General features: G+C 53.4%; 9 protein-coding genes across 9 annotated transcripts in view; 5 read left to right on the top strand and 4 right to left on the bottom strand.

Annotated features, from left to right (window-relative positions):
* Positions 1–444: 444 nt before the first annotated feature.
* GUITHDRAFT_132826 (hypothetical protein) lies at positions 445–2,029 on the top strand (the record flags this gene model as incomplete). The annotated part of the gene is made up of 8 exons (XM_005840695.1): positions 445–590; positions 754–887; positions 940–1,130; positions 1,182–1,243; positions 1,289–1,402; positions 1,464–1,767; positions 1,819–1,898; positions 1,948–2,029. 8 exons carry the CDS (start codon positions 445–447, stop codon positions 2,027–2,029), a joined length of 1,113 nt encoding a protein of 370 aa, XP_005840752.1.
* Positions 2,030–2,249: 220 nt separating this feature from the next.
* On the bottom strand, positions 2,250–3,457 carry GUITHDRAFT_100743 (hypothetical protein; the record flags this gene model as incomplete). Its single annotated transcript, XM_005840696.1, has 5 exons — positions 2,250–2,303; positions 2,355–2,456; positions 2,648–2,756; positions 3,115–3,173; positions 3,233–3,457. 5 exons carry the CDS (start codon positions 3,455–3,457, stop codon positions 2,250–2,252), a joined length of 549 nt encoding a protein of 182 aa, XP_005840753.1.
* A 465-nt stretch (positions 3,458–3,922) lies between these two features.
* GUITHDRAFT_64192 (hypothetical protein) lies at positions 3,923–4,422 on the top strand (the record flags this gene model as incomplete). Its single annotated transcript, XM_005840697.1, has 3 exons — positions 3,923–4,039; positions 4,092–4,177; positions 4,233–4,422. Coding segments are annotated over 3 exons (393 nt in total), but the record flags the coding sequence as incomplete, so codon positions are not given.
* A 1,229-nt stretch (positions 4,423–5,651) lies between these two features.
* GUITHDRAFT_100745 (hypothetical protein) lies at positions 5,652–6,954 on the top strand (the record flags this gene model as incomplete). The annotated part of the gene is made up of 6 exons (XM_005840698.1): positions 5,652–5,706; positions 5,932–6,127; positions 6,238–6,290; positions 6,346–6,533; positions 6,647–6,854; positions 6,905–6,954. The coding sequence occupies 6 exons, from the start codon at positions 5,652–5,654 to the stop codon at positions 6,952–6,954; spliced, it is 750 nt and encodes a 249-aa protein (XP_005840755.1).
* A 299-nt stretch (positions 6,955–7,253) lies between these two features.
* GUITHDRAFT_150292 (hypothetical protein) lies at positions 7,254–7,830 on the bottom strand (the record flags this gene model as incomplete). The annotated part of the gene is made up of 1 exon (XM_005840699.1): positions 7,254–7,830. A coding segment is annotated over exon 1 (389 nt), but the record flags the coding sequence as incomplete, so codon positions are not given.
* Positions 7,831–8,749: 919 nt separating this feature from the next.
* On the top strand, positions 8,750–16,084 carry GUITHDRAFT_132829 (hypothetical protein; the record flags this gene model as incomplete). Its single annotated transcript, XM_005840700.1, has 24 exons — positions 8,750–9,518; positions 9,686–9,810; positions 9,940–10,026; positions 10,198–10,353; positions 10,484–10,545; positions 10,640–11,342; positions 11,561–11,649; positions 11,816–11,873; positions 12,243–12,276; positions 12,436–12,470; positions 12,641–12,672; positions 12,715–12,994; positions 13,192–13,221; positions 13,272–13,800; positions 13,938–14,042; positions 14,122–14,190; positions 14,333–14,395; positions 14,690–14,769; positions 14,872–15,009; positions 15,077–15,133; positions 15,295–15,414; positions 15,574–15,603; positions 15,801–15,833; positions 16,001–16,084. The coding sequence occupies 24 exons, from the start codon at positions 8,750–8,752 to the stop codon at positions 16,082–16,084; spliced, it is 3,768 nt and encodes a 1,255-aa protein (XP_005840757.1).
* Positions 16,085–16,431: 347 nt separating this feature from the next.
* On the bottom strand, positions 16,432–18,838 carry GUITHDRAFT_100748 (hypothetical protein; the record flags this gene model as incomplete). Its single annotated transcript, XM_005840701.1, has 10 exons — positions 16,432–16,464; positions 16,640–16,750; positions 16,935–17,099; positions 17,329–17,755; positions 17,849–17,906; positions 17,999–18,122; positions 18,299–18,366; positions 18,419–18,464; positions 18,516–18,617; positions 18,752–18,838. The coding sequence occupies 10 exons, from the start codon at positions 18,836–18,838 to the stop codon at positions 16,432–16,434; spliced, it is 1,221 nt and encodes a 406-aa protein (XP_005840758.1).
* A 2,283-nt stretch (positions 18,839–21,121) lies between these two features.
* Positions 21,122–23,540, top strand: GUITHDRAFT_132831 (hypothetical protein; the record flags this gene model as incomplete). The annotated part of the gene is made up of 2 exons (XM_005840702.1): positions 21,122–23,473; positions 23,520–23,540. 2 exons carry the CDS (start codon positions 21,122–21,124, stop codon positions 23,538–23,540), a joined length of 2,373 nt encoding a protein of 790 aa, XP_005840759.1.
* Positions 23,541–23,760: 220 nt separating this feature from the next.
* The window catches only part of GUITHDRAFT_160922 (hypothetical protein), a 4,847-nt gene continuing 1,042 nt past the window's right edge, over positions 23,761–27,565 (bottom strand). Inside the window, exons 3-17 of the mRNA XM_005840703.1 lie at positions 27,387–27,429; positions 27,167–27,255; positions 26,857–26,945; positions 26,776–26,815; positions 26,343–26,429; positions 26,188–26,215; positions 26,085–26,143; positions 25,780–25,842; positions 25,463–25,561; positions 25,077–25,130; positions 24,950–24,990; positions 24,696–24,750; positions 24,416–24,457; positions 24,072–24,149; positions 23,761–23,892 (exon numbers count right to left, since the gene is read on the bottom strand). Of these exons, the coding sequence (XP_005840760.1) occupies positions 23,839–23,892; positions 24,072–24,149; positions 24,416–24,457; positions 24,696–24,750; positions 24,950–24,990; positions 25,077–25,130; positions 25,463–25,561; positions 25,780–25,842; positions 26,085–26,143; positions 26,188–26,215; positions 26,343–26,429; positions 26,776–26,815; positions 26,857–26,945; positions 27,167–27,255; positions 27,387–27,429 (921 nt within the window). The 3' untranslated portion in view covers positions 23,761–23,838. The remainder of the gene's footprint in view (positions 23,893–24,071; positions 24,150–24,415; positions 24,458–24,695; positions 24,751–24,949; positions 24,991–25,076; positions 25,131–25,462; positions 25,562–25,779; positions 25,843–26,084; positions 26,144–26,187; positions 26,216–26,342; positions 26,430–26,775; positions 26,816–26,856; positions 26,946–27,166; positions 27,256–27,386; positions 27,430–27,565) is intronic.

The following is a 27,565-nucleotide window of genomic DNA, read 5'->3' on the forward strand; positions in this document are numbered from 1 at the left end:
GGGTCCTTCTAGGCTTCACTTCCTGACTCTTTGCTTGTTTTTTCCCTTTTTTTCCTTTTGGTGATTTTTACATTTATTGTTCCGAACTTGAAGCCTGAGGCCGAACTTGCTGTCGGACTCTGTGAAGTCACGGGCCGGTCCGACCGGGCCGGCCCGGCGGACTCGGGCCGAGGCCGCCGGGAACTGACCGAGTCCGATCCCTCGGACCGTCCGGGGGAGTCCGACCGATAAGGTCAAGGCGCCGGATGCACTGAGACCGTGGCAGTGAGCCGGCGGCGGAGCGCCCGGCCCCTGCTCAGTCTCGAGGGCTGGTCACCGGGTCCGGCGCCGGGCGATCCGGGGGGCCGGCCGCAGGAGCCCCGGCGACCGAGTCGGACCGTACTCCGGCCCGGCCCGGAACGCGCCGCCGGCTCCCGGCACCCAGGCCGAATTTCACGTGCCAGCATGAGACAACAGAAGTCATGGCGGATAGACGGGAAGAAGAAACACGATAGGAATGAGGTCGAGAAGACGGGAGATTTCACTATATTTGTCATGCTAGAAGCCTTGAAAAGAGCTAGGCAAATGCATGGACGTAGAAGGAGAGGAGGGTTGAAAAGTAGATGTTGAAAAGTAGATGTTGAAATCGAAGATAGGAATATACGACAGGATAACTCTTACGATTGTCGAGCTCAGTTGTTGGCTGCTATTGGGCGATCATGAATAATTTTGATGCATATCATTTATCTTGACCTGCTTTGAATCGCTTGACAGGCTTTTGCCATATTCTGGGAATATCAAAGTTGAGTTGAGCGAAACTGTCTTGGAAATGGGGAAGGATTCAGAAAAATCGTCGAAAAAGCGAAAGAGATCGGCCGAAGATGATTCCGCTGTGAAAGATAGTGAAGGTCTAACATGAATTGCTTATTTTGGATCATGAATGACATGGTTGCTCTGTAGAATGTAAGACACTGAATGACAGTCGTCCTGAAACCAAGAAGATAACCAAGGCAATGAAAAAGATAGGAGAGTCCGTTGGATTGACGTTCAGCGGACAAGACAAGCTTGAAGTTGAATTTGAATCTCTCTGGGAAAATTTTCCAAAGCCAAAACGAATAAAGAAACTCCCCGACGCGCAGAAAGAAAAAGCTGTATGTGACAGCGATTTCATTTATGATTTTGCTGACTTTGGTGTAACGCAGATGTCAAGGATATTCTCTATTTGCACCAGATCGTCAGAATTATCGTCGAAGCTCCTTCACAGGTATGCTTTGAAATATGCCGGTATGAGTCTGAACAGACGCACAAGGTTCGGGGACAAACATTGTGTTGGCGGAGTGGCAGGATTGGGTATAGACATGCCCGACGAGCTTGTTGTCAGGGTAGAGAAGAAGGCGGACAGAATTCTTGACAACGAGGAACTGTGAGTTTTTTGTGTACGACATCATGGATACGAGCTCCATACTGACACTCCTGATTGTCAGGTGGAAACGAACTTTAGGTGCAAGCCGTCGCTGTGTGCATGCATCTCTCAAACACTTGAGCGATGCATTGCGTGAGGAAGATCAGTCAGACACCGCAGATGCTGATGCTGCATGGACCGAGGCATCTCAGGCAGATGTTGAGGCAAACGAGGAGGACAAGACAGAAGACGAAAGAGACGAGAATGCTGCTTTGAGAGCAGAGCGGGGAGGCAAAGCAGAATCTAGCACGAGCGGCTTCATGGAGTGGTACATGTCAAAGTTTACAGACTCGTTTGCAGAGGAGTTAGATTCCATTCGTTCGAAGGTGAAGGACGAAGTTGCAAGGTGCTGTGCTGGAATTGACCGATAAGCTCAGGAGGAGCTCGACGCAAACGGTGTCAGCCTGCTGGTGGATGCGATCAAGTCAGGAGTTGATGTCATTCCCAAGGTTGAGAGGTGATGGTCGGTGTTGGCGTCCGACCAGCGCTCACTGATGTCTATGAAGGTACCTTTGCATGCCAAGTGATAGGGCAAAACAAGACTCCTCCTCCTCCAAGTCGACGAAGAAGATCAAGAAATCCAAGTGAGATGAATTTTGCGATGGCAATGCCAATAAAGAGATAGCCATGCCCCGCGATTATGACAGGATTCATGTCATGAGAATATGATTTCTTCCTTCACGCAATTCTCCGTATTCTCTATTTCTTCTCTTTTTTTCTCGTCTTCAAGTGTGTAAAACCGCAATGCAAAGTCTTTGTGGCCCCTCAACTGTTTCAGCAAGAGATCTCACATTGTTGTTATACCATATCACTGCACCTTAGCTCGTCTTGTGTAATGTGCGTTTGCCATCAGAAGTTCCACCTGCACAAAAAGGAGAGCAGTGAGAAATGTTTTGAAGAAGATAGTCACTACCAATTCGGTCTGATTGTTCTGTTTCGCCATCTTGATCGCGTCGCTTCCATCCTCGTTGACTACCTCATACGAAGATCCGTACTCAAGGAGTTTCTTCACCACCTGTGTCTTGTTGTGACCCCTTCAGCATCAGGAGGATCAGCAAACTTGCCCTCCCCTGTCCTCGAGAGGTTGCCAGGAGGAGAGCAGAATTGCCATCCTTGTCTCGAATAGTATCATTCGCTCCATTCTCTAACAGCACGTCGACCTGCCAGGCACGATGAGGGTCGCTCCTGCTGACGTGGTCGATCTACCGAGCACTCCCTTCCCAACATAGCAGCATGATGGAGAGGGGTCTTCCCATGCGCATCCTGACTGTCAATGTCGGCGTCGTTCAGGATCAGATGTTCCACCATGCTGTATCTGTCTCAGCATTCAGCTCGAGCCTTCGGTGGCACAGGACACAGAGACTCGTCTTTGATGGCTGCGAGATGCAGAGCCGTCCGATTTCGCACATCCCTCTGATCTACATCAACCTGCTTGCATTACAGCAGCGTCATATTGTAACTGGATCCTTACCCCGTACTGCAGGAGCAGATCGACGATTGTTGCCTGCCCGGAAAGAGCGGCATGATGGAGCGGGATTCCTGAAGCGATCGAGATGAGAAGAGTCTCTGACTAGACAGAGAGATGAAAATGTTCCACCCGAGCTGATAGAACCCTCGGCCTGTCCTCACCGTCAGTCCACGGTGATCAGGTGCAAGAGTCAACCAGTCCGCACGGATCGTACGCACTCTCGAGAAGGAAGGTAATGTCGTGTAGGTGCCCCTTGGAACAGGCCTGAGAGTCTTGTCAGACAATGTTTGCTTCCTTCCTCCTGCTTTTCCTCGCTCACATACCTTACATAGCCTCCTGATCGCTTCTTCGTCCTCAGTGAGCGGTAGACCCCCCCACTCCTCCCGATCTGCCCCCGTGCTGTCCTCCCCAGACACAGCGCCTCTGCTCTTGGTGAGCATGTCCAGATCTTCGACCCGGGTCTCCTCCTCCAGCCCCCCTCGCAGCTTCATCGTCCTCCCCTTCTCCCCTTCAACCCACATCGCAATCGCCAGGATCGCTACCAGCATAGTTGAGCCGGGGCTCAACTAAAATGTAACGGACACAATAACGGAAGATACCCTCCTCCCCGCACTGAGCCCAGAATAGCGATCAATGCAGAACTTCACGTGCGGTAGATGAGAATGGGGAAGCGGAAGGCTGGGGGGGGAGGAGCAGGAGAAGATGAAGCGGGAGGAGGAGCGGGAGCGAGAGCAGGAGCAGAACTCGCTGCCATAAGTGCGAGCCCGGGAACGAAGGAGAGCACTCCCAAGTCAAAACCGTCTTCGAGCTCGCTGTCGTCAAAGAGAAGGCGCAAGAGTGGAGGACAAACAGCGAATGTAAGCGGCATGATGCGATTCTTGTTGCGACGAAGTTCTTGTCATGACTTCTCTCTCCCAACCTGCATGCTGTATCTCAGTACCGATCTGATCTTCACTTGTTGACAGGAGGGGTCGGAAAAGAAAATCAAGCTGAGAGCAGTTGTCCCCAAAGTCGTTCCATGGATCGACTGGGACGAATGGTTGAATGTAGCAGAGAATGTCTTCTCAGACGACAAGGAACGTGCTCGAGTTGCGGTTGAGAGGATACGGACATGGCAGAGCAGGGGAAAGGTGGGAGGGGGAGCCGCAGAGATGCAGAGGGAGCGATGATGAGATGATGCAGGTCCCACACTCAGCTGAGGCTACAGCAGCTCTGGTGGAGATCAACTGCAGCAGCGACCAACACAGTGTCTACGAACTTCGTCTGATGTGAGGGGAGGGGTGGGGGGGATGAAGGGGTGGGGGATGATTCAGGATGGACCAGGTACTCGATGAGTATCATACGGTTCGTCAACGGTATCGTCGACTCTGTTCAGCAAAGGAAGTTTGCTTCTCCCATCTCCGACCTTGCTGAACATGCGGCCGTACCGCGAATCCTTGTGGATGTGAGAAGCTTGTTCCCTGCTCCTCTTCGGACTCACCTGGCCTCAGATTCGACATGCTGCCTCGCATAACAACCTTCCCACGCTTCCAGTTCTCCGCGTCGCGACTGAGAGTGCTCTGGTATGCGACCTGATCTGTTGGGGTGATTGAAGTGACCTGATGCAACGCCAGGCTTGGCTCAGGCATCACTACTGGGACCCACAGGCTGCGGTGCTTTCGCGGCTTGAGTTGTTGTGGCGAGATGGTGACGTTGGTGCTGTCAGACATTGAAGAACGCGAAAGACTTCCTTGAGCCGTGCATCAGGTTGATTCTGTTGCAGCTGTTGTCTGCATGGACTTGGGTGACCCGTTTGCTGTCGTTACCAACAGAGACTATGTTGGGGTCAGAAGTCGACTCATTGCGGTAGCGAGCAAGAAGGTTACAGACAAGACAGACAAGACAAAGCTTGAAACCAAGAAGCGAGAGTTAGAGGTGAAGGACAAGGTTAAATGCGAGAGAGTGGACGGTCACACGTTGCTGCAGGAGAAGTCACTCGAGCTGCTCCGTCTCATCTTGCAGTCTACTCCCATCACCGACATTCACAACTCCTTGATCCTGCATGTGGGGTTCGTACTTCCCTCTCCCTTCCTCTGACCCTCAGCAGATTTTCAAGACCTCCATCCTCATTCTGCAGGAGACTCTTGCTGACGTCATCGACGCAAAGAGAACTCCGACGAAGAAGGTGCAAGGAATCGCCCCGCTCCCCGCACGCATCGTTTTCTTCGTATCAAAGACATCATCGTAGAAATTACGCATGGAGGGTGGTTAGAAGATAGATCAGAATGATGTTGAAACTAAGAAGAAGATAGATCAGAATGATGTTGAAACTAAGAAGAAGGTAGAGAAACACGAGGAGGAGCAAGAGGAGGAGCAAGGGGAGGAGCAGGCGTGAAGGGAGGAGGAGCATGGGGAGGAGGAGGAGGAGGAGGATGTAAAATGTTAAAGGGGGCAGTGAAACGAATGGCAGAATGAGTGAATAACTCCGTAGAAACAGGTTTAACAGTATATTGACATGACGAGATGGCAACGTTACTCCTCCTAGATATGGATGGTTGTTCTCACTACTAAACATGTTAGCAGGACTTTGACCGCATCACTCATTATGTTTTCGATATCTGGAAAGTTGCACTACAGGAATTCACAGGTCCCATCCTCTTTCTTCCCTTTCCCCACCTTCCCGTCCTCCTCCTGCGCATTCCTGCATTCACTGCTCACAATCTTGAAACGTTGGTATCAGATCAGTACCCTCAATTTCGGGGAATGTTCAACAGCGCCTTGCTGGACGCCCTTTCTTTGCTCTCCATCTTTGAGAAAGGTACGAGCAAGACATGGTTAGAGATGGTGATGAAGGGATGCACATAGACAAGAATGAGAGAAGGGCTGGGAGCAGACAGGGAAGAAGACGAGGAGAACGGGAAGGAGTAGCAGGAGGACGACGAGGTGGTGGTAGTGATGGTGCAGGAAGCGGAGGAAGAGGAGCAAGAGGAGAAAGAGAAGAAAGAAGGAGACACTTTATGGGCTGACGGAGAGTTTGCAGCAGAGGCAGGAGGCTCCCCCATGAAGGATCTGCTACCGCTCAAGACGGCGGAGGAAACCAGCACCTTCGGGCTTATCTTGGTCGAATGGATCTCGTCGGTCAACACGGATGACAAGGGCAGCAACTGGAAGGACGATGATGAGGTCAAGAGGATTGTTCGATGCTGCGTTGATTCTCCTAGCGCCTGGTCGTTGAGCATGTAAGACCCTCCATGTTGTCCCTCTCTTCTTCTTCCTGGTGGTTTTTTCTCCCTCCGCTCCCATGTATCAGCTTGGAGGGGTTGACTCCTTCTCTTCTCCTGCTGGTCAGTCTGGAGAAGATTTCTGCAAGCTCAAAGGGGAGGGAAGTCGCAAGAGCTCTCGGTGAGCTGCGCCCCGGCCCATTGCGCACTCGCTGACCTCCCGCCCCTCCTGTCAGAATACCTGCGCGGGTTTCAGAGCTTCTTTGACGAGAAACCGTCAATATCGTCTGCAACTTCGGAGCTCGGGATGGAGGAAGTTTGCAAGGATCTCTCTATGTGGGAGGAGAGATCGCAGCGAAGGCATGCCCCGTCCATGAGAGGTTGGAGCGTCGTTGAAGATTGGCTGCCATGCCCTATCGGGACGGTACTTCCTCTTCCTCCCCTTCGCTCAGATTGCTCCTTCTTTCCAGGCCTTTCCGTTTCTCCTCTCTCTCACCTCCTCGTTTTCCTCCTCTAATCCTGGACACATTTGTGAAGGTGTTCGGCAAGCAAGTCTCGTTGAGGCTTGGGGAGGAGGATTGCAAGGAGGAGCAGACTGAAACTGTTCTTGATACTGCGCTACCTCCGTTCCCTCGAGCTCATGAGCAGGCGATCACGTCACCAAGGGAAGAAGCGGAGGGAGGGAGGACAGAGCGTGCGTGCTCCCCTGTGGACAAGGGAGCTTGTGCTGTGTCAGACCTGATAGGTGAAGTTGGAGATGAGGAAGGGAAGTGACTGATGAGTCTGACATGGCAGATGAAACCTGGATCCACAAGACGTCCTCGATGATCAAACTCCTCGTGTGAGGGCAGGAGATGCTTTCGACCACGTGATGGTGATGGCCATGATGAAGACGATGATGACGACGACTTCTAAGACAATGCCAATGATGCCAATGATGCCGATGCCGATGATGAAATGATGATGATGATGATGATGATGGAGCAGCTAGCACAGCATCATCAAAGTCAAGTATAGGGGCCCAGAGGCATGAATCAATCTTTCAGTTGTCAGCCTTGTTTTCCTACCCTCTAGTTCTGCAGCAGGAGCGAGGTCACCTCCGTCACGTCCTCTGTCTTCTCCCACAGCTTCTTCGCATCCTCCTCACTGTAGAATTTGAGCGAAGAGTAGTCCTCTAGCGTGTTGCCAATCACTACCGGCGGCCCCGCTATCATGAAAGCTGGGCCGATGTACTTGTCGCCAGGGGCATCGAAGGCCGCACGAAGGAGGGATAGGACGCCCCTCCTCGGAGTCATTCCCAGACCAAGTCTGTTTCCTCTTACCACCATGCTCCTGAACAGATCGTCGCCGGTCGCGCGCTCCTGCAGCTCAGTCACTGTCCATCCGGGGTGGGCGGCAGTGGCTGTGACTCCGATCCTCCTGGCCTTGCGGTTCAGCTCATGCGCGAAGAGCAAGTTCGCCCTCTTGGAGGATGCGTACGCTCTGAACGCATCGTACGGTCGCTTCTCATAGTTGAGATCGTCGATGTCCAGCCCGGGGAACGAATGCACACTGCTACTGTGCATTACGACCCGCCCGACTCCTTTAGCCAGTAGCGGAAGAAGCTGGAGGGTGAGGATGAAGTGTCCGAAATGGTTGACAGCAATCTGCCCCTCCCATCCTTTGGAGTTTCGAGTCTCCACAATGGCCATAACCCCAGCATTGTTCAGGAGGTAGTCGATCCTGTTGTACTTCTCGCTCACCCGCTTCACAAATGCATCGATGCTGTCAGGCTCCATCAGATCGAGGATCTCCACCACCACCTTTCCCTTCACACGACCAGAGGCTTTCATCTCTTTCAGCGCCTGCTCTCCCTTCTGCTTGGATCGGCAGCCCATGATCACATTGTACCCCTTCTCTCCCAGGATTGTAGCTGCTGCCAGACCCAGTCCCGCGCTGGCTCCAGTGATGACGACAACCTTGTCCTTGCCATCTCCAATCTTGTCTTCGTTCCAGGACAGGGGACCGTCTCCTCCTTCTGCCCATATAATCCACAACCTCACAGCCACTGCCACTAGCGCTCCACCGATCACCAGCCCCCACCGCATTGTTCCGCGCGGTAGGACGATGAGGAATGAGGGGTGGTGAACCCCCACGGAGAAAGGAAAGCAAAGGGGTGGTGGTGGTTGGTCCAGGAGCCGGGGAGTCTGGTAGTTACAATTCCGTTACAATCCTAATTTCACTCAGTTCTGAAGTAGATAATTTGAAGTGCTGTCCTCACAAAAGACTCTTCTAGAAACGTGAGGCGAACTTGTATTTATAATGTATTTCACATCCAATTATCGTGGGGGTGCCAACATTGTCACAGGAGACACATTTTCTTCAAATTCATTGTCTAAGTTTGAAATTATATGATGTAAATATCAAATTTCGACCACACCAGCTGCACTCATGAAACAAATCTTGGGTGCTGATTTTGCCGGCTAAATGAATCGACGATGGAACATGGACTGGAGCGCCGTGGAACAGCATGGAAGGGAAGGGAAAGGAACGAGAGGGGATACACAGAACATCGCTGAAACAATGATGAGCATCAGTAAGGAAGATCTGAACCCCGCCGCTCTCTGCTGAGACAGTATCCTCTAAAGTCTCTTGGTCCACATGACCGTCAGGTTGGACAAGTCTGAACCAAGAGACTTCATCCTGATATCGTCGGATAGCTCCGATGACGAGAAACCCGCCCTCAACTTCTTACTGTATGGACTGTCAAGGAGTGAGCAGGATGCCTATTGCGAGGGCAGCTCCTCTTCCAATCTCGAGGTCCTGGGTCTCCCCGAGCCTGCCAGCCACGACATGCTTACGACTGCACGGACGGCCTCTCTTTCAGAAGTCAGATGCGGACGCATCGCAATCTCAGATGAGTTCGATGAGAGCGGATCAGCAGCTGCTCATGACCGTTCGCACCCTCCCCGACACGCTCCCACGGAAGCAGAAGAGGAGGAGTACCACTTCATTCAAGTGAAGCCAAGCAACAACAGCCAACGCCCGAGGACGCAGCAGGTGCGGAAGTCTAGCAGACCGAAGAAGCGGTCAGTGAGATATGCAGCGAGGGAGGAGAGCGCCGAGCCGGGCGCGGGAGGCGGAGTTGCCGCTGGCAAGAAGGAGCAGAAGAAGACAGAGGAAGCGAAATCTGCCCAGAGTCCCTCCAAGGGGCTCGCAGCCTCCCAGCTCGATCCGCCCACCTGCTCCTTCTGCAAGAAACCCTTCAAGAAGGGAGCAGGGCCGGAAGGGGGGGGGAGACTGCTGGGGCCGATCGGAGTGAAGATGGACGTGTATGTTCATGAGTATTGCGCGTTGTTCTCTCCGCAGGTTTACTTCAACCGGGAGATCACCCCTGATACAGACGTGCTGCGCAACCAGGATCTTGATGGTGAGTGAGTGCTGATGGAGAGCAATGCCTGTTGCTGCTGGCTGATCGGTTGTTCGTGCCTGGTTGTATCCCTTGAGGGTTGTGTACTACACCCCGCACACCCCTCCTTTTCCGCCATCCCAGTCTTCCCCTTGCCGTGTTCGAGCAGGTTATGACACGCCGAGCAGAGAAGTCGATTCGCTCAGAGCTCCGGAGGTCCAACGGGTTGAGATGTGCCCTCTGCAACCTATCTGGAGCCTCCATCGGCTGCTACATATGCTCGCAGAAATCTTATCACTTTCCCTGTGCGCAGGTGTTTATTCTTGCTCCGCTCCCCTTCCCCGCTCTCTTCCTTCCTTCTCTAGATCGTCTTGCTCCCTCGTCCTTCGTTTCCTTGTCGTCATCCTTCTCCTCTCCTTGCCCTTGACATCGTTTCTTATAGCGGGCTGGGCTGGTCGAGTGGCATTGGTGGGAGAATCATGGCGAGAGGATCGTGCACTGCCCTGCTCATCGAGATCCTCTTTGCGAGGTCTAGACTCCTGCTCTTCCCTTCTGCTCCACCTCCACCTCCAGCTCCTCTTGCTCTCTTTGTTTGTTCATCCTTCTCGTTGCTCTTCTTTCACCTCTTGCCGGTCCTCTCCTCGTTCTCATTCTGCTCTATCCTTGTCCTCTCCTCTTGACGTGTTCTGGTCTGCCTCAGGTGTGGTGGTCGGGCGACGACTCGTTCCCCGAGCAAGGATGGTTTCCTTGCGCGGTGGTCGACGGGCCAATCGAGGGGCATCTGACTGTCCTCTACTCCACCCCCCCTTGGGGCGAGGAGAGACTCAATATGCGTGCAGTCAGGATAAGATTTCCTGTGAGGAGGAGGGAATGAAGAGAGGAGGGGGAGGAAGGAGGAGGTGTTAAGAGTGTGAAAGGGAGGGAGCGGGGAGAAGGGATCCTTGTTAAGGAGTCTGCAGAAATTCTGATTCCTCGATTTTGTTTAGGAGAGTCCTCCTGTTGGCTGTACAAGATGGCAAGCGTTCGCGGATTTGTTTGGCGAAGAAGGGTGAGAAGAAGAGATAGGAGAGGGGGGGGAGAATGGCATGCTGCAACGTTGAGGAGAGTCCTCACGGGGAGGGCAGAGGCTGAGGATGGAGCAGGAAAGAGACGAGATTTGGGGAAGGAGAGGTCAAAGGAAAGAGGGTAGAGAGGGGACACGGAGGGTCAAGACAGAATCTTTCCAGTGACCGGGGAGGCAGGAAATACGATGCGGACAAGAACACCATGGAGAGCAAGCTGAACGACCTCTTGCCGTTGGCAATCGGGTCAAGGCTGGGGAGGAGGAATGCCAAGAGGAGCAGGACAAGAGAAGACATCTGCTTCAGAGAGTACTGCGCCTGCGAGAACGAGACCCCCAAGAGCCTGGCTAGGAAGTTTGCGGTGGACCTCAAGGAGTTGATGGAGCTGAACGTCTCGCGATTCCCCGAGCTCGTCCCGAGCTCTCGTTTCAGGAAGAATACCATCGTCCTTATCCCCACGAGCCCCGCCATGTCGGCGCCGCTCAGCGGGGAGCTGATGGTCCAGGAGTACTTTGTGGAGGAGGATGAGACTCCGAGGTCGATCGCCAAGAGGCTCAAGGTCGACGTGAACATCGTCCTCGACTTCAACAGGAGCTTGTACCCCAGGATCACTCCCAACTTCAAGCTGCCGCGCAACTCCGTCCTCCGTGTTCCCGCCCTCTACTCCAACGATCCTCCGTCCTCCCCCCCCTCGATGGCTAGTCGCTTCTCCAAGGGTGCTGGGGGAGTGCGGTCGCACACAAGTGCCCTGCTTCACATCCTATCCAAGGATTGTTTGTACCAGGTTAGAGAGGAGAGGATGCGTCTTTTGAACCCTCTCCTTCTCTTCCACTCCCCTCCTTCTCTCTCGCCTTGGTGCATTGTTTTCATGCATTTCGTCTCCCCCTTTTCCCGTCTCTTTCTAGTTCCCCATACTTTTTCTGATCCTGATCCTCATTCTGATCCTCGTCCTCGTCCTCATCCTCGTCCTTGTTCATGTTGATGTACTTTCCTCTTTCTCAGATTGCCAGCAAGCTCGGGTCGGACGAGTTTCTCTTTCGCTTCCTCCTGAGCTCCAAGCAAGTTTCAAGGGTCTTTGATGAGATGCCATGGTGCGTGTGGAGGGATGGCAAGGGGAGAGAGCGGAGAGGGGAGGTTGTTAGTATTGAAGAAGATGTCACCTGATACATTTACGTTACTTGAGGTCGTTGAGCTGGTTCTGAGTCGAGCTATGATGAGTGAATTTATTGACCAGCATCTTGACTGTGATGACTGCAGCATTTGGAGGCATATCTTCCGGTGTAAGTTCGGCACTGAGATGGAAGATCAGATTGAGGTTGGAGTGTGTTTCAATTGTGATCATTGTTTTCATCTGCCGCGTCTTTGTCTTCTTTCTCGTCTTGATCTTCGTCATTATGATTCTATCATCGTCACTGTTCTCATCAATACCACTACTACCTCCATATTCGTTTTCATCATTAAGAGTATCACAAACATGATCTCCAACCTTGTCATCTTCATCATTTTGCTGCCGTTTACCTCATTTGTTTTCATTTCTTGCTGGTGTATTGACGTCGTTGTGGTACCTTACTAAACGCTTCTCTGCTCAGTCAGGGGATGGTTTCAAATCGACAGTATCAGCTACAAGTAACGCTGGTAGACTAGAAGAGAAATTGTTCTCTTTCAGCTCACTTGTTTCCGGCAGAAAGCGCAAACTGCTCGGACGCTTGTTCGGCGAGGTAGGATGATTGAAGTGCTTCTGCTCCTGTCACCAGCTGTGTCTCTCTTCTTCCTCCCGCCCTCAGCCTCCTCTTCTCTTTCTTTTCCTCACATCGTTCTCTGTCTTCCCTTCGCTGCATGGACCCGATGGATCTGATTTGTGTCTTTCTTCTCTGCAGAACAAATGAGCTCGCAGAAGAAGAAGACAACGGAGGTGACGATCGTACACGATTTTCTATCTCTTTCCTGTATTCTGTATGCTGTATCCTCTATCTCTTTATCTGTCTCTGTCTCTGTCTCTGTCTCTGTCTCTATCTTTAAATTTTTCCGTCTCTCTACCTGTGTGTTTCTTTCCCCCTGCTGATGCTCCTCACGCGCTCGCAGATGATTCTGCAGCATCTAGCAACGACGACAACGTGATGATGAGTATGGCCACTTGATTTCCCGCACGTGTCAAGTTTTCTCACTGCCAAGTCAGTCGCCTCGACAGCAAACCTGATGCAGCTGTTCGACTCCTGGTTCAAGGACGACACGCTCTTCGAGCTGAGGAAACGACTTCTGCTGTCTCCTCGGCAGGAGAGTGACTCTGAGCGCAGGCTGGGCAAGGGGAAACGCTTCCAGGGAATTATCGACTCCAATGGGACTATCTTCAATATCTCCTCCTCCTTCTCCTCCTCTTGCTCCTCCGAGCATACCCAGATGTTCAGAGATGCGATGGAGTGGTACCGGCACTGCCAGGTAGTCAACTGTACTATTTTGCTCCCCTTCCACCCCTTCTCCTCCACGCTCTTGCTCCCCTTCCTGATCTTCTCTTCCACCTGATCTCCTCTTTATCATCTCTTCCACCTGATCTCTTCATCATCCCCGTTTCACTGTTGTGATGCTTCTCCCCGCCCCTCCCTCCCTCCTGCTTCAACCTTGTGACTGGGCTACAGCAACTGACGAAGCAGAAGACACCGAGGGGGGTGAGGGGGAGAAAGGTCCATGTCATGTGTCGAGCTAAGTCTTTTGGCAGGAGGTGAATCTGAAGCAGTACATCTTCTTCAAGAACCAGAGCTTGGCAGACTGCGAGAAGTTGTTTCAGCAGCACCCTGTAGAGCAATGCATGCAGCTGATAGCAGAAAGAACGGGCGGGGAGGCTGCAGAGGAGATAGAGGAAGGCAAAGACGAAGGAGATGGAGGAGGAGGAGGAGGAGGAGGAGGAGGAGGAGGAAGAAGAGAGAGAGTAAGGGATGTGTCGGGGGTGCAGCAGCCATGTGCTTCCCTGCCGCAGACAGCAGCAAGCATACCCACCACGGATTACAAACAAGCGTACAAGTATTACAAGGAGATGAGCCTGTGGCATATCGCCGACCCGTACAAGGCGGGAGGAAGGAGGGGAAAGGAGGGAGGAAGGGAGGGAGAGACTCTAACAGGAGCCTCACTTTCTTCTTCCTATGAAAAGTTCAAGATGAAACTGCAGCATTCTTGTTGTGGTACCATCCTCTCGAGAGATCGGCGAGAAGTCAACAAGCCTGTGTCTGAAGACTGCACGTGCATTGCAGGTGATAACATCTCCACCGTTGTCTCCTTCTTTCTTTCGTTTCTTCTTCTCTCCTCCTTTCTCTTTGTGTTTTGGCCTTGTCCCTCACCACATTACTGCTGATGGTATTCACCTCATCTCTTACACTTGTCATTTCAGGGCTTCTCAACGAGATTGGCTTCCGTCGCGGAGCTCATCTCTGGTTTATCAAATCCCGTCAGATGAATCCAGGAGCGACGAACGAGCGGTCGTCCTTCGTAGTGGGTGAGGAGTAATATCGGAGGAAGCTGCTTCTCGCTGTTGCCATTTGTTCGTATGCGTTCTCTTGACTCACCGGGATCAGGAGTTGTCACCGAGCAAAGAAGTCCAGGTCGAATCTTCTTGGGTTGCGAGCTGCAGGGCTGCGGCTTAGGTAAGTTCTCACTTCCTTAACAACCCTAGTTCGCCCCCTCCTCCCTCCTGCTCTCGTCTCCTTGTCTCCTCGTTTCGTCGCCTCCTCTCCTTGTCTTCTCCTTTCTTCTTCCCTTCTTCCCTCCCTTTTACATCCTCGACAGGTTTCGCATACCAGGGGAGCTCGGGGGACATATTCATGACAGGCAGAGAGAACAAGACCTACGGTAAGCGCTGGAACTCCGGTTCTTCCTCTTCGTCGTCATGCCTTTGCCCTTGTCATTCTTGTTCTCGCTCACCTTTTCTTCCTCCTCTCGTTCCTGTTCCTGTTCCTGTTCCTGTTCCTGTTCCTGTTCCTCATCCTGCTCCTGCTCCTGCTCCTGCTCCTGCTCCTGCTCCTGCTCCTGTTCCTGTTCCTGTTCCTCCTTCTCTTCCTCTTGCCTTCTTGTTCGTCTCGTTGCCCTTCCAACTCGTTCCATCCCGTTGTTCTTCCTCCTCCCATTTCTCATCAGCCCGGGCAGGCGTCAAGTTCATGGCTGGAGACAGCGTGGGTGTCTTGCTCGACTGCGATCAGAAGAGACTTTCCTTTATAGTGGAAGGGGTGAGTGTGGACGAGGAGGGGGAGAGGAGAGATGGTAGCGGATGATGGGGATGGTACAGCCAAGGTTGGGATGAGAGGCAGGAGTGGTAGAAAGAATGGTAGAACGAAGAGAAGGAGAAGGAAGAGGTGGGAGAGGAAGAATATGAGGAAGAGGAGGAAGAGAAGGAGGAAGAGGAGGTGGAAGAGGAGGAAGAGGGAGAGGAATATGAGGAAGAGGAGGAAGAGAAGGAGGAAGAGGAGGTGGAAGAGGAGAGGGAGAGGAAGAGGAAGAGGAAGAGATCTGTGCTTTTCTTATATGGCGTGGCAGGTGCCTCAAGGGATCGCCTTTGATGACTTACCCGAGGGCTCGAGCTTCTGGCCAGCTGTAAGAGATGAGAAAGGACGAGGCGAGAGGAGGCAGGGGAGAGTGGATGAGGAGGAGAAAGAAGGGAGTTGGGAGGAGAGAAGGGGAGTAGGATGAGGTGATGGGAGATGTGAAGGAGGAGGAGGAGGAGGAGGAGGAGGAGGTTAAGGAGTGATCTGCAGGTGGGTCTGCATACAGAAGGAGTGATCATATCGATTGAGCACAAGAGCGCGGCAGCTTTCCTGGAGAAGAGGAGGAAGGAGCTGGAGGAGCTGGTGGTGGGGAGGAGAATAAAAAAACAGGTGAGATAATGTTGAAGACAAAGTGGGATGTTCGCAGAAAGTGGTGCAAGTAGAGGCTTTAGGGGAGAGGAGGAGGACGTGCCGGTGTGTGTGTGGGGGGGGAGGGTAAGAGAGGGGAATGAAGACATAGGTGATCTGTTTTAACTGACACTTTCCAAGTTCCCCGACGGCGTTTGGCGGAATGGAAAGGTGAGCAACGAATGGCTGCAATCAAGGGAGAGGGGAAGCAAAGAGAGGAAGGGATTTTGGAAGATCGTGGACAAAGAGAAGGGAATGGGGAGGAAAGGGATGAGTGGAGGGAGGGTAAAGAGGGATCGAGGATGAGGAGGGGGGGGAGGAGAAGGTTGCAGCTAGAATGCGATCAGGGGATTGACACCAGCTTGCAGATCAAGGAAAAGTTGAGTGAAGAGACCTTCATGGTAAAATCACACTGACATCTTTTGATTCCGTTTTCTGTTCCTCTTCTTCGAGCTCTTTCTCTTCGTCGCGATTTTCCTCAGCCTGTCCCTGCCTGTCTTTTGCTCTCCCGCTCTTTCCCCTCCATCAACTCTCCTTCCCCTTCACTCCTCTATCTTACCTGTCGCAGGTTCGCTTTGACGGCGGGCAGGACCTGCAAGTTCGCTGTGGGGTGGAGGACGGGGTGGAACTTCTGGCCGACGAGGCCCAGTGACGTAGGAGCGATGACGAAGCAGGGGAAGGATAACTTGCCAGAAGGGACTGGATAGTGGAGACGACGGAAATAGGTGGAGGAGGGAGCAGGAGGAACAGATGGAGTAGGAAGTGAAGGAGGAGCAGGAGGGGCAATTTTGGGGGGGGGGGGGGGGGGGGCAGGGGGAGCCGGGAGGACTGAACAGCCGCTTCACTCGCATGCGCTATGTACAGTTAATAGTTCCTACAAGGAAAACTAAATAATAAAACCCAGAGACCGACTCGTGAGCCTTAAGATGGGCGGAGAGAGAAGGCAGAGGGAGGAGGAGGAGGAGGGCAGGGGAGGAGACGAGGGGAGGAGGGGAGAGGTTACTGTGCCGCAGCTTCCTGCGCGTCAAGCGCCTGGTGCAGCCAAGTAAGAGAGCCGGAGGAGGCGATCAAAAGTTGAAGGAAGAAACGTGAGGAGGACGAGGAAGAGGGCATACGAAGGAGAGCAAGGGGCAGCGAGCGATGGGGAGAGAAGAGAGGACGAGAGAAAGCAGGGAAGCAGACAAGGGAAGTCGGAGGGGGAGGAGACCTTGAAATATGACTGCTTCTTTCCTCTCCTCCTGATGTCAGTGGTGACGCAGTGGAAAGAGCCTCCGAACTCGAAGACGTTGCGGAAGGGGACGGGGATCGTGTCGAAACCCTGCGAGGAGAGTTAAAGCAGGTGAGGGAAGGAGCAAGGGAGAGCTGGAGCAAGAGACGCAGAAGAAAGGCCGAGGAGAGATGGAGAGGGAAGGGGAACAGAAGAATCAGGAAGAAGAAGAGAGAGGAGGATAGAAGAGGGAGAGGGAGGGGAAGGGAGAGGGAGAAGCTGATGAGATCCTCACGTAGTCGTTGAAGAGGTTCATCATCTCCTTCTCCGTCTCCTCACAAAAGATGACTTTCTCGCTGAGGGACAGGACGTTCATGCACAGCCAAGGGGAGCACTGGGACAGAGCGGGCATCTCCATGGTGTTGGGTTGAGCTGCTGTTATGAGCTTCCAGTCGTTCTCCTGCTCAGCAAAATCACACCTTCCTCCTCGTCCCCGATCCCTCACTTGTACTCTTCATCCCCTCCCCTTCATCCCCCTCCGCCTCTCTTGTTTGCGTGATCTTGTTCCCTGCTGCCCACTTCCTTCACCCCTCTCGGGCCTCCTTCTACCTTCTCCCGTTCAATTCTCTCCTCTCTCTACGTATCCACCCTCTCTCCGAGCGATCTCATCCTCTCATCCTCATTCTCACCTCGAAGATCCTCCTCTCAAACGGCTCCATGGGCCGAGCAGGGTTCTCGAGCGCCAGGTAAGGGCGGAGGGGGACGAACGTTGCATCGCAGTGGAAGGGGCAGAGGTCGTCGGGGAAATGCAGCATGTGCGCGCGCATGCCCCTTGAAGCGCAATGCCTCCTCAGCCACTCAAACCCAAACTCGTTGGTGGTGAATCCCATGTGAACGAAGATGTCCTTTCCGAACCTCATGATGTCCGCTGCGTCAAAGATCGGCTCCTCCTCCGACGTCAGGTATATGTAGTTGCGCACGAGCTCCTTGTTCTTGGCCGAGTAGTCTGTCGGGTAGTCTGAGCGGTAGAGGTTGTCCGCCATGAGCGGCTTTGGGGCGCAGGTCCAGAGCATGCAAGGATCTCTCTTCATGTAGTCCTTGAGAATGCCGCGGTAGCTGCAGGGGAAGCTTCAGAAAGAAGGAGGAAGAGGGACAGAGCGAGGAGGCGAGACGGAGGGGAGAGGGAGAAAGGAGGAAACATCAGCTTACGGGCGATACTCAAAGAAGCGCGACCGCCATGACATGGTAGCTTCGATCACTTCATTTCCTGTCACACAAAAATCAGTTCTCCCCTTTCCTTCTTCGCTGTCCAGTTTCTCCCTTCCTCCCTTGATAATCTGACCCTGTTCTAACGCTCACCAAGTGTTAGGAGAAGGTCGCGAGGGCATGCGGAGGTGTTCATTCGCGGGACCTCCCAGTCAGGCGTCTTAACGGGGACGTTGAAGTCGACGACATCAGGTCGGCGGACAACAACTCCCTCTCCCTGCCCATCACCCTTGTCAGTCTCGAAACATCCACGATTGTTGCAAGAAGAAGAGGAGCTACAAGGGACAAGGCATGTGAGGAGGAGGAGGAGGAGGTGGAGGAGGTGAAGGAGGTGGAGGAGGTGAAGGAGGAGGAGGAGGAGGTGGTGGTGGTGGTGGTGGTGGGCTAAATGACCTCGAGCAGCTCTACGAAGTAGTTCAACTGATCGTTTGCCATCTTGATCGACTGTTCTGTCCTGTATCCTACCGAGCTGCATGTCAGGTCTAGATTAGTCACAGACCCCCCTCCTGCTACCTGTGCCCTCAAGCATGTGGATCTTCCCAGAGTCCTTCACTTTCATCTGCGCAACTCACTTCAGCAAGGACCAGCCGGATGTTGTTTCTCGCTGCACCTCAAACGCCGGCTCTTTGGGAGGGATCACAGCCTTGTCTGCGATCCCAACGATGATCTCTTCCAAGGTGTCCCACTCATTCCATGAGTTGACCAGACCCTTCTGCGAGCACTGGTGAGACATGGAGAAATTCGGAGGTGCAGGACACAACAAGAAAACGAGGTGAAGGGAGAGACGGTAAGAGAACATAACGCAGATCAAGGATTCAAGCATAGCACGGCATAGGCGCTATTCACCTCATTTCCGAGGGACTTTCGAAAAGCAGAGACAGGAGCTGTCGTCTTGGTCTTCTTTGGTGCGTGTGGGTGATCGTTCTCGCTCATGATGCCAGCCTGCACGAAGAGGGTTAGCAAAGGATCACTTCATTTCGATGGAACGTTGCGAATATTGTGAGCATTGTGAGTTTCATGCTACATTCACACCGAATTGCGAGCTGCTAAAAAGTTTCTAGCAAGATAATGGGTGATCCTGTTTACGGGGCGAAATATTCATTACGCAACAATGATGATGACAACAACGGAACGGGATTGTGCCACTGGCTCCACAAAATCAAATCAAAATCTTGGGGGAGAACTGTTTCTACATATGAAAAGAGTGCATGTCGCAATGACAGTCCGTACGAATCTCCTACAAACAAATAGTGATCCAAGGCACATGCAAGCAAATGAAACAGTCAAAACATCCTGAATAGGTTGCATTGACACATTCCGGTCACATCCGAGCATTGGGAGATGTGATGAAAAGGCAGGAATCCAGTGGATGAGGACTGGGGGGTCCCGGGGAACGCGCAAGGAAGCTGCGATGGGATTCGAGGCGCAGCTCACGCATTTTCATCAGTGTCAGCGCAGCGTGAGTGGTAGTTGGTACCACCATGGGGGTTGTCATGCATGGGGTAGGTCTATTCTATCCCGGGGGTAGGTAGGTTGACGGTATAGTACGGGTACTCCATTGTATAATGTGAACTTGACTTTGGGAAGAGCGTCGGGTCATCGACTCACCCACCTCGGTGATACCGGATACCTGACCAGACCTTGGGTCCCTTCTACCAGGTAGGGGTGGTGTATACTACCAGGGGATGTTAAAAATACGATTCGGGACCAGATCACACATAGTGGGTAGGGGTGATATTTTCGATGAGGTGGGGTCATTTTCGAAGGTGGGTGGTTAGTGCATCCTAGTCCACTCTAAGGAAAGGAAGTACCCTACCCTATCTCAGGCCTCGCCTCCGATAGGGTCAATTTTAGTACCCACCCCGTGACAAAGACGCACATTTCCACCGGTCAATGCTACCGTGTACCCACCCCCAAAATTATTCAATCCCGGGTCAACACCACATTCAGGAGGTACATGGAATAGTAAATGAGGGGGTAGTGTAAAACCTCCTACCATCATTATTGGACCCCGATGGGTACCACCCCACATGTTAACAACCATAATAATCTTCCACCCCCCAAATTTTTCACCCACCCACCTCTGCTCTACTTCCCCCACATCGTTGCTCATATTTTTTGGGGGGAGGATCCCCGGACGAGCACCCCTCAAGCACCACCCCCTGCAAATTAGATGACCCGGTTTTTCTCCATCTTAATACCCACCTTTCTCTCTCGGCCGTTGATCAATGATACCACCCCACCTATCTTTCAAGATCTGTATATCTTGAGCCCTCGGCCCATCACAACTACCCACCCCTTCTGGCAAGATTCTTCTACACTACCCCTATCTCCCCATGTACCCCCAAAAATCAGAACCCCCTTGTGATCCGAGTTTTCATCCCGTCATTGGCCGACTTACCAGCTAAACATCTACCCTACCCAAGTACCCTACCCTATTTCAACCGGAGGTGATGACTTAAACAGGTGTGGGGGAATCCTGGACCCACCCATGAACTGCAAAATTGTTCATTCGAGGTACCCACCTTGAGCAAAGTATGTCAATCATCACCCTACCCATGAATGTACCATCAAAGTCCTCTCTTTTCCCTACACCCCTACCCTCGCTCCCTATTCTCAGCCTCCCTTCCCTGCCTCCCTCTGCCTCCCTTTCCTCCCCTCCCCTCCCCTCCCCTCCCCCTCAGATTTCGACCTTCACGCTTTCCCCCAGTCTCTACATCCTTCGCCCTGGTCCTCTTTCCCCATGTTTCATTCACCACCCCTCCCACAAAACCATCCACCCTTCTCTCTACATCCTTCCCAAGGACCCCTCCCTCATATTGATTGTTATCCACCCACCCTTGAGAAGCATGACCTGTCGGTCAACTTACCGAGACATAGAGAACCACCCTACCCTATCTGACCCCCCTTCGAACGCCGCCACTGTCAACAAGTCCCTCAGGGGTGGTCCGGTAAAAGTCATTGTTGATCTGTATATGGTTTTTGTACCTGATCCAAGTCTGGTACCCAAATATCTACATCTTCCCAATCAAAACAGTACCACGGCTGATTATCCTCGTACTAAATCTTTACCTAACTTTGAGTAAACACTGCAGCGGCAAAGGATCGGGCCCGGTGGGCCGGGTGCAGTAGCTCCGACAAAACTGCAAATACTGAAAAACTGCTGGTCCATGAGGTATATGACGAGTTCGAGTGGTCGCAAAGGCCGATCCATGGATGGCGGGCCGGGTGTTGATGGTGGCGCTGGTAGCGCTGACGGCAGGGCAGGGACAAGAGACATGGCTGCATCATGACAGAGCGGATCATCCTGCTCCTCCCTTCTGCCAGCCTCTCCTTCACGCTGAGTGTTCTCTCCGCTCGGAAGAGGCTCCAGCCCTGCCGTGCCTGCGGGTGGTGGGAGGTAGAGGGAAGTTGAAGCAAATGTCGAAGGGGGCAAAAGTGAGGAGGCAGAAGAAGAAGAAACAAACTCGGAAACAAAAGAGAGAGGATGAAAGAAAGAAGAGAAAGGAGGAGTTTTCTATGGAGCCAGTGAGGATCGGCGGAGGGCTCGTTCATCCAACGCGCCTTGGAGGAGTTACGAAGGAAGACGTGAAGGAGACCCTGCAGCAGAAGAAACAGCCTCTCAGCAGGATCAAATCGAGGCTAAAGTTGAAGCAGCCGACCAAGAAAGCCATGGCGGGGGAGATAGGGCACTATCCGCGGAAAGCAAATTTCATGCCGAAGCGTGACAGGAGGAAACTGAGAAAGTTGCAAGCCTTGCAAGCACTCAAGCAAAGGAAGGACTCCATCGCGGGGCAGAAAAGGCAAGCAAGTCAGGTTGCCGGGAGGAATGAGGAGGAGGAGGAGGAGGAGGAGTCTTCAGAGTCAAAGGCAGACGGGTCTGAGCAGGCTGTGGCATCGGACGAGAGTTTGTATGAGGGGGACTTTGAAACTCTTGAGGAGGAGAAAAAGCACAGGGAGATGCTTGCTCGCAGATCGCTTCTTTCCGTGCAAGGCAAGGAGGACAGGCTGCAGAGCTTTGTGTCTCAGCAATCAGGTTACCCGCACGGCAAGAAAGGCTTGCATAGGAACCTTACGCCCGAGAACTTGGCTGAAGCTGGTTTCCGGTACCTGCCAGACTGCGCGGGATCTGATCAGACAGTTTTTGAGCAGACGGGAGAGCTGTTCAAGGACTGGCAGAAAGATGATGTGCCGATGCAGATCAGCGTTGGTTTGCTCGAGAACATGTACTGGTCAAAACGATTCTCTTCAACCTCGAGCGAGGTAGCGAGACAGATCGAGTTTACGTACAGAGTGCTGGGGAACACAGAGGAGGCAGAGAGATGGCATCGAATCTCACTAGAGGAGGCTCAAGCGAAGCAGGAAGAAGCTGGAGCAGAAGCTCTTTCAAGACCGGAGAGAGCCCTCGCAATCGCCGATGACGTCATCCGTGACGCCTTAGCCGAGGATGAGATGGACAAGGTCTTGAAGGAGAACGCTTTGACTTGGAAGCAGCGCGCACAGCAGCTCACGCAGCTTCCGAAACGGGGAAAGTTTGAGTGGGAGAAGTACATGGAGGGGGATGCTTCCAACGCCATCCCGATGGTCACAAACGAGCATACGGAGGGAAGGGAGAGGAAAGCGAGGCCGATCGACCCCCAGGAGTCGATGATGCTCAAGGTAATGAAGGAGGACATTTCTCTATCTGTGAATTTCCGCGAGGAGACGGTGCTGCTCAACAACCTCTCCTTCCCCCTGCCTACCTCTGCCCCGTGCAAGTTCGACGACTTGGAGGTGGAGGGAGATAGGTTAAATGGTGTGAACTTCTCTCAATCGGGCATGCGAGTTGTCAGGGTCGATGTCTCTGCACACCCCATCGTCCGCTGGGCCACTAATCTCCTCACGGGAGCCGATAAGCGCAAGAGGAGCAGCTGGAGCCTGCGGGTGGTGAAGAACAAGGGAAGGATCGTTGTGGGCTTTCTTGGGAGCAGCCTGCAGTCCTCCTACAACCTTGAGCTGAACTCTGCCGTGAACGGATTCCTGCTCGACAGCAACGGGAAGGCGGTGCGAACGTCAGAGGACATCTTGCGCCCTGACAGGCTGGGAGAGAGGCAGATGAATGTGCTCGAGCTTGCAAAGCTCCATCGCAAACTGGTCACAGGAGAGTGCAGGAGGAACGCGACCGTGATCTCCGTGCGAGAGCCTCCTTCCTCCTCCCCTGATGCCAAGTCGCATCTGGACCTCTCTTTCGGCCAGGACTCCATCATCGTCCTTACCATCGACCGCCGGAGGCAGCGAGCAAGGATCGACGTTTACAAGTCCCAGCTGCTGGACCATGTGGGAGGGTTGGGACGTGTGTCCACGGGACGACTCGAGTCGGTCGTCTCCTTCAGGATCCAGGGGGTAGCCAACGACTCTGTGCCGTTCGTGGTCTTGGAGGAGTACGGGGATACTGTTGACCTGATGACGAGGAGGACCTTCAAGAAGGAGCTTATGCGCATGATCGACCCCTTCTACGTGGGCGGGAGGAAGAGGAGGAAGAGGAGGAGGCTTCCTCCGGTGGACCGAGAGGACCTGTACGTGGAGCGGGTGAAGGATGCGATAAAGGAAGAGCGGGCTAGAGGTAAGGCTGCAGGCTTGCTCAAACTCTCGCTGATGTTCTGCTCCGCAGAGAAAGAAAGGATCAGGCAGATCTTGAGGGAGGACGAGAGCAACGAGCCGGGCGACTATCAGTCAGCGTCCTCGGACTGATACGACCGGTGGGCTGCAGTCCGAACAATCTCAGTCACAATCCCCAGCTGGTAGGCTCGGAGGTGCCTCCTAACAAGACCCAGTGTTCCTGGCTGTTTGACATGGAGTTGCCTTTCACGGCTCAAGGCCTCAGTTCGATTTTATTCCAACCAGCCTTGAGGGGAACCATGAAAGGTGTCAAGTGAAGACTGGTTGCTGCCAGCTCAGACCCATCGCTGGTTCGAGTTGTAATGGAACGACTTCTTGCGAATCACGTTCTGACAAAGGAACGTCAGGTCTTGCTCCGTCTCCCCACACACAGTCATACATCTTTGCCTTCCTTTTCCCTTCCTTCCCTCCTCCCTTACTCTCAACCTCCCCCCATCGTCCTCTTGTATCTCTGCAGACCTGCCTCTCTCCCCATCTCTCCCCTTCGCGTGTCAAGCTCTCCTCTCACCGGGTTGTAGTACGCGGGGCCCGGTGCCACGGTCCTCGCCTTGATGTCCACCTCTCTCTCTGTGCTAGAGACAAACGCCTGTAGCAGCTGAGTGAGCGAGGAGGAGGAGGAGGAGGAGGATGAGGAGGCGGTGGTGGTGGTGGTGGTGGTGCCTGAGGAGGAGGCGGTTGATGTGGAGGAGGTAGAGAGACAAGGGCGGAGAGACAGAAGGAAGACTAGGGAAGAGAATAGGAAGGAAGAAGGAAGAGGAGGGAAGAGGAGGAGGGAAGATAGGAGGGAGAAGGCACAATGGATGAGGAGACGGAGGAGACGGAGAGGAGGGGGAGGAGGAGGAGTAGTCTTACCGACATCGTCGCCTCCACTTTTTGTGATTGATCCTTGAGCACCTGCCGGGAAAGTGAGGAGAGGAAGCGAGAAGAGCAGCAGGGAAGACAAGAGGCAAGAAACGAGGAAGCAAGGCAAGGTAGAAACAATAGAAGAAAGCTCGAAAAGAAGGCATACGGAGCTGAGGACAAGGAAAGAAGGGAAACCGGGAAGGAAGAAGAGGAGGGCTGGTAAGAGGAGGACGGCAGGTGGATCGTGAAAGGAAAGAGGCGGGGAGAAGGTGGGGAGGATGGGATATACCTCGTAAGCACCCGGACCAGGTGTTGCTTTGTATTTCTCTGCTGGTTGAGCGAACCTGTGGGAGGAGGATTAAGAGGTGGAGGGAGAGAGAGGAGAGGGAGTGGAGGAGAGGAGGGAAAGAGGAGGAGTGAGCAGATAGAAAAAACAGATGAAAAAGGGGAGCAGGTAGGAAGAGAATATGGCAAAATGGAAGCAGGATCACGACGAAGAAACGATTGCATTGGAGTAGGCTGAAGAGTTGGAGAATGAGTTACCGGTCTTGTTTCGATGGGACAAATGTCGCCGAATGTCGGAGCTAGCGCATGAAACTTGTTACTGCCTTCCTCTTCCCTCCTCTCCTCCAGTAACCATCACCTCTCTCCCCCCTCCTCCGAGCATCACCTTCTGCAACGAGTATTCTTCGGCGGCCCGAGGGTTGTAGTATCCTGGTCCTGGCTGTTTTGCAGAAGCTGTCACGGGGATAACAAAAGATAAGGGAAGAAAGATAGAGACATCATGAAGCTGCGCAGCATGATAAGGGGGAGGGGAGAAGGAGACGCAGGGACGGTCGCGAAGGCTCAAGGCGAGCAGAAGAGAGAGAAAGAGAGCAAACGATATGAGGGAGGCGAAGAATGAGATGAGAATGTAGATAACGAGGAAAACGATAGATGGGAGAGGAAGAGGAGGAGGAGGAGGAGGAGGAGGAAGAGGAGGAGGAGGAGGAGGAGGAGGAAGAGGAGGAGGAGGAGGAGGAGGAGGAGGAAGAGGAGGAGGAGGAGGAGGATCACCATCATCTCCGGTTTCAGTTGGTTGGGCTTGATATCCACATGAATGCCGAGCGATGGCCCGAGGGAAGGATGCGGTTTGAGAGCGTCAAGAGGATTGTCCTGAGATGAAGTGAGAGGAGGGAGAGAGACGGTAAGGAAGTAAGGGAAGGGGGGAGAGGCTGGAAAGACGTGCGAGGAAGAAACAGATGAGGAGGAAGAAGAGCAGATTGCAGGGATGGATAGAGGAAGAGATGGGATGGAAGAAAGTGAGTCTGCGAAGCAGCAAATGGAGTTGGCGAAAGAGGAGGATAAACGAGGAGGAGGGAGCAGGAACGGACCCTGCTTGCCCGCATGTAGTCGAATTTCCTTCCAGTGCGACTTCGAAAGGCAGCACTAGGAACCTGAAGGCACGTGATGAGTAGAATGTGAGATTACGCAGGATGAGGAGCGAGATAGGAGGGAAGAGGATCGACAAAGAGGAGAAGGATAAAGAGATTGAAGAGGATATGGAGGGGGAAGGTGGGGGGTGCAAAGCAAAGAAGTAATGACGATGGCCGTACGAGGATGAAGAAGAGGAAAATCCCACATTCCCTCCCTCTCTCTCTCTCCCTCTCCCTCTCCCTCTCCCTCCCCCTCTCCTCACCTTCTTGTTCAGCTCGTTGAAGGCTCCAGTGATCCTTGCGATACTTTCGTAGTCATACTCTACCGCCACGCGTCAAGACAATCTGGTAGGACGTTCAACTCACCTCCTGCTCCTTCCCCTGTCCCGTACGCCTGCAGACAAACATCGTGAGGCTTTCACGCTCTCCTCACCCTTCCCCTCCTCCGTGTTGCCTTCGCCTCCCCACCTTCCTCTTACTTCCCTTTTCTCTTACTTCGCACTGCTCGCCTCCTCCCTCACCTTCTTGAGCTCGTGGAATCTCTCTGTGCCCGAACTAAAGGGAACTTTCTTCCCAGCATACCGCGGGCTTGTGAGATCGACGCTGGCCTGAGAGAGAAAATTTAGACCATCAGGTGCACCAGACGAAGGTCAAGGACAGCGCGAAAAATGAAGGAAGAGGAAGGCGAGGATGGCGAGGAGGAGGAGGAGGAGGAGAAAGAGGAGGAGGAGGAGGAGGAGGAGGAGGAGGAGGAGGAGAAAGAAGAGGAGGAGGTGGTGGAGGAGGGAGGACGAGGACGAGGACGAGGACGAGGACGAGGACGAGGACGAGGACGAGAACGAGGACGAGGACGAGGACGAGGACGAGGACGAGGACGAGGAAAGGAGCAATGCTTGAGCGGATTGAGGGCATGAATGAGCGGAGGGAATTGTCTTCCAGCCCTCCCCAACTCACCTCGTACTGCCCTGGGCCGGGCCCGGTCGTGTTGTTGGACCTGCAAGGAGTAAGAGAAGTGAGAGGAGGGGGAATAATTACCTTCTGCCCTTCACGTAGTCGGGGGACACGATGGGCTGGCAGAAAGCGCGGGAGGCGCCAAAATTGAAGTCCTTCCGTGAATGGACGGCCTGTTGTCGTTTAATCAACGATAGGACGGACGAAGAGAGAGAAAGAAGAAGAGGACGGAGGGAGAGATGAGCGGTCTTCAGTGTGTTCATGGAGGGGAGAAGAGGAAGAGGAGGTGGCAAGGATCCAGAACTGGGAAGCGCATGAGGAGCAGGAGGGAGTGATGCGGAGGCTCGGAAGGAGGAGAGGACAAAAAAGAATCATCTGCGTCCTCGTTTCTCACCAGAAACCCTCGAACGGGGTCATAAGACCCTGGACATGGCGCCGTGGCGCGGCGAGGACGCGAGAATCGTTGCGACTTGCTCACCATGCCTGTCACAAGCTGAATATCACCCTCGCGTCTACCTTCCCCTTCCATCATTTCACCCTGCACCATCCTTCCTCCCCCCACCCTCCTCCTCCTCTCCCAAGCATGATTATCGTCGTAATCATCATTCCCTCACCTGTGTAGCCCTTCACCGACTGAGAGGGATTCGTCTGATTGGTCTGCAGAGACGCGCAATGGTGTCATCAAAACCCTTCGGAGATCATTCCTCCAGATGAACCGAACCTGCACCCCCAACTTCTACTCCCCTCGTCGTCCTCCTCCCTCTCATTGTATCTATCCTCTCCCCCCCTCCTC

The sequence above is a fragment of the Guillardia theta genome (assembly GCF_000315625.1).
Source record: "Guillardia theta CCMP2712 unplaced genomic scaffold GUITHscaffold_5, whole genome shotgun sequence".
In the NCBI taxonomy this organism is placed as follows: domain Eukaryota; class Cryptophyceae; order Pyrenomonadales; family Geminigeraceae; genus Guillardia; species Guillardia theta.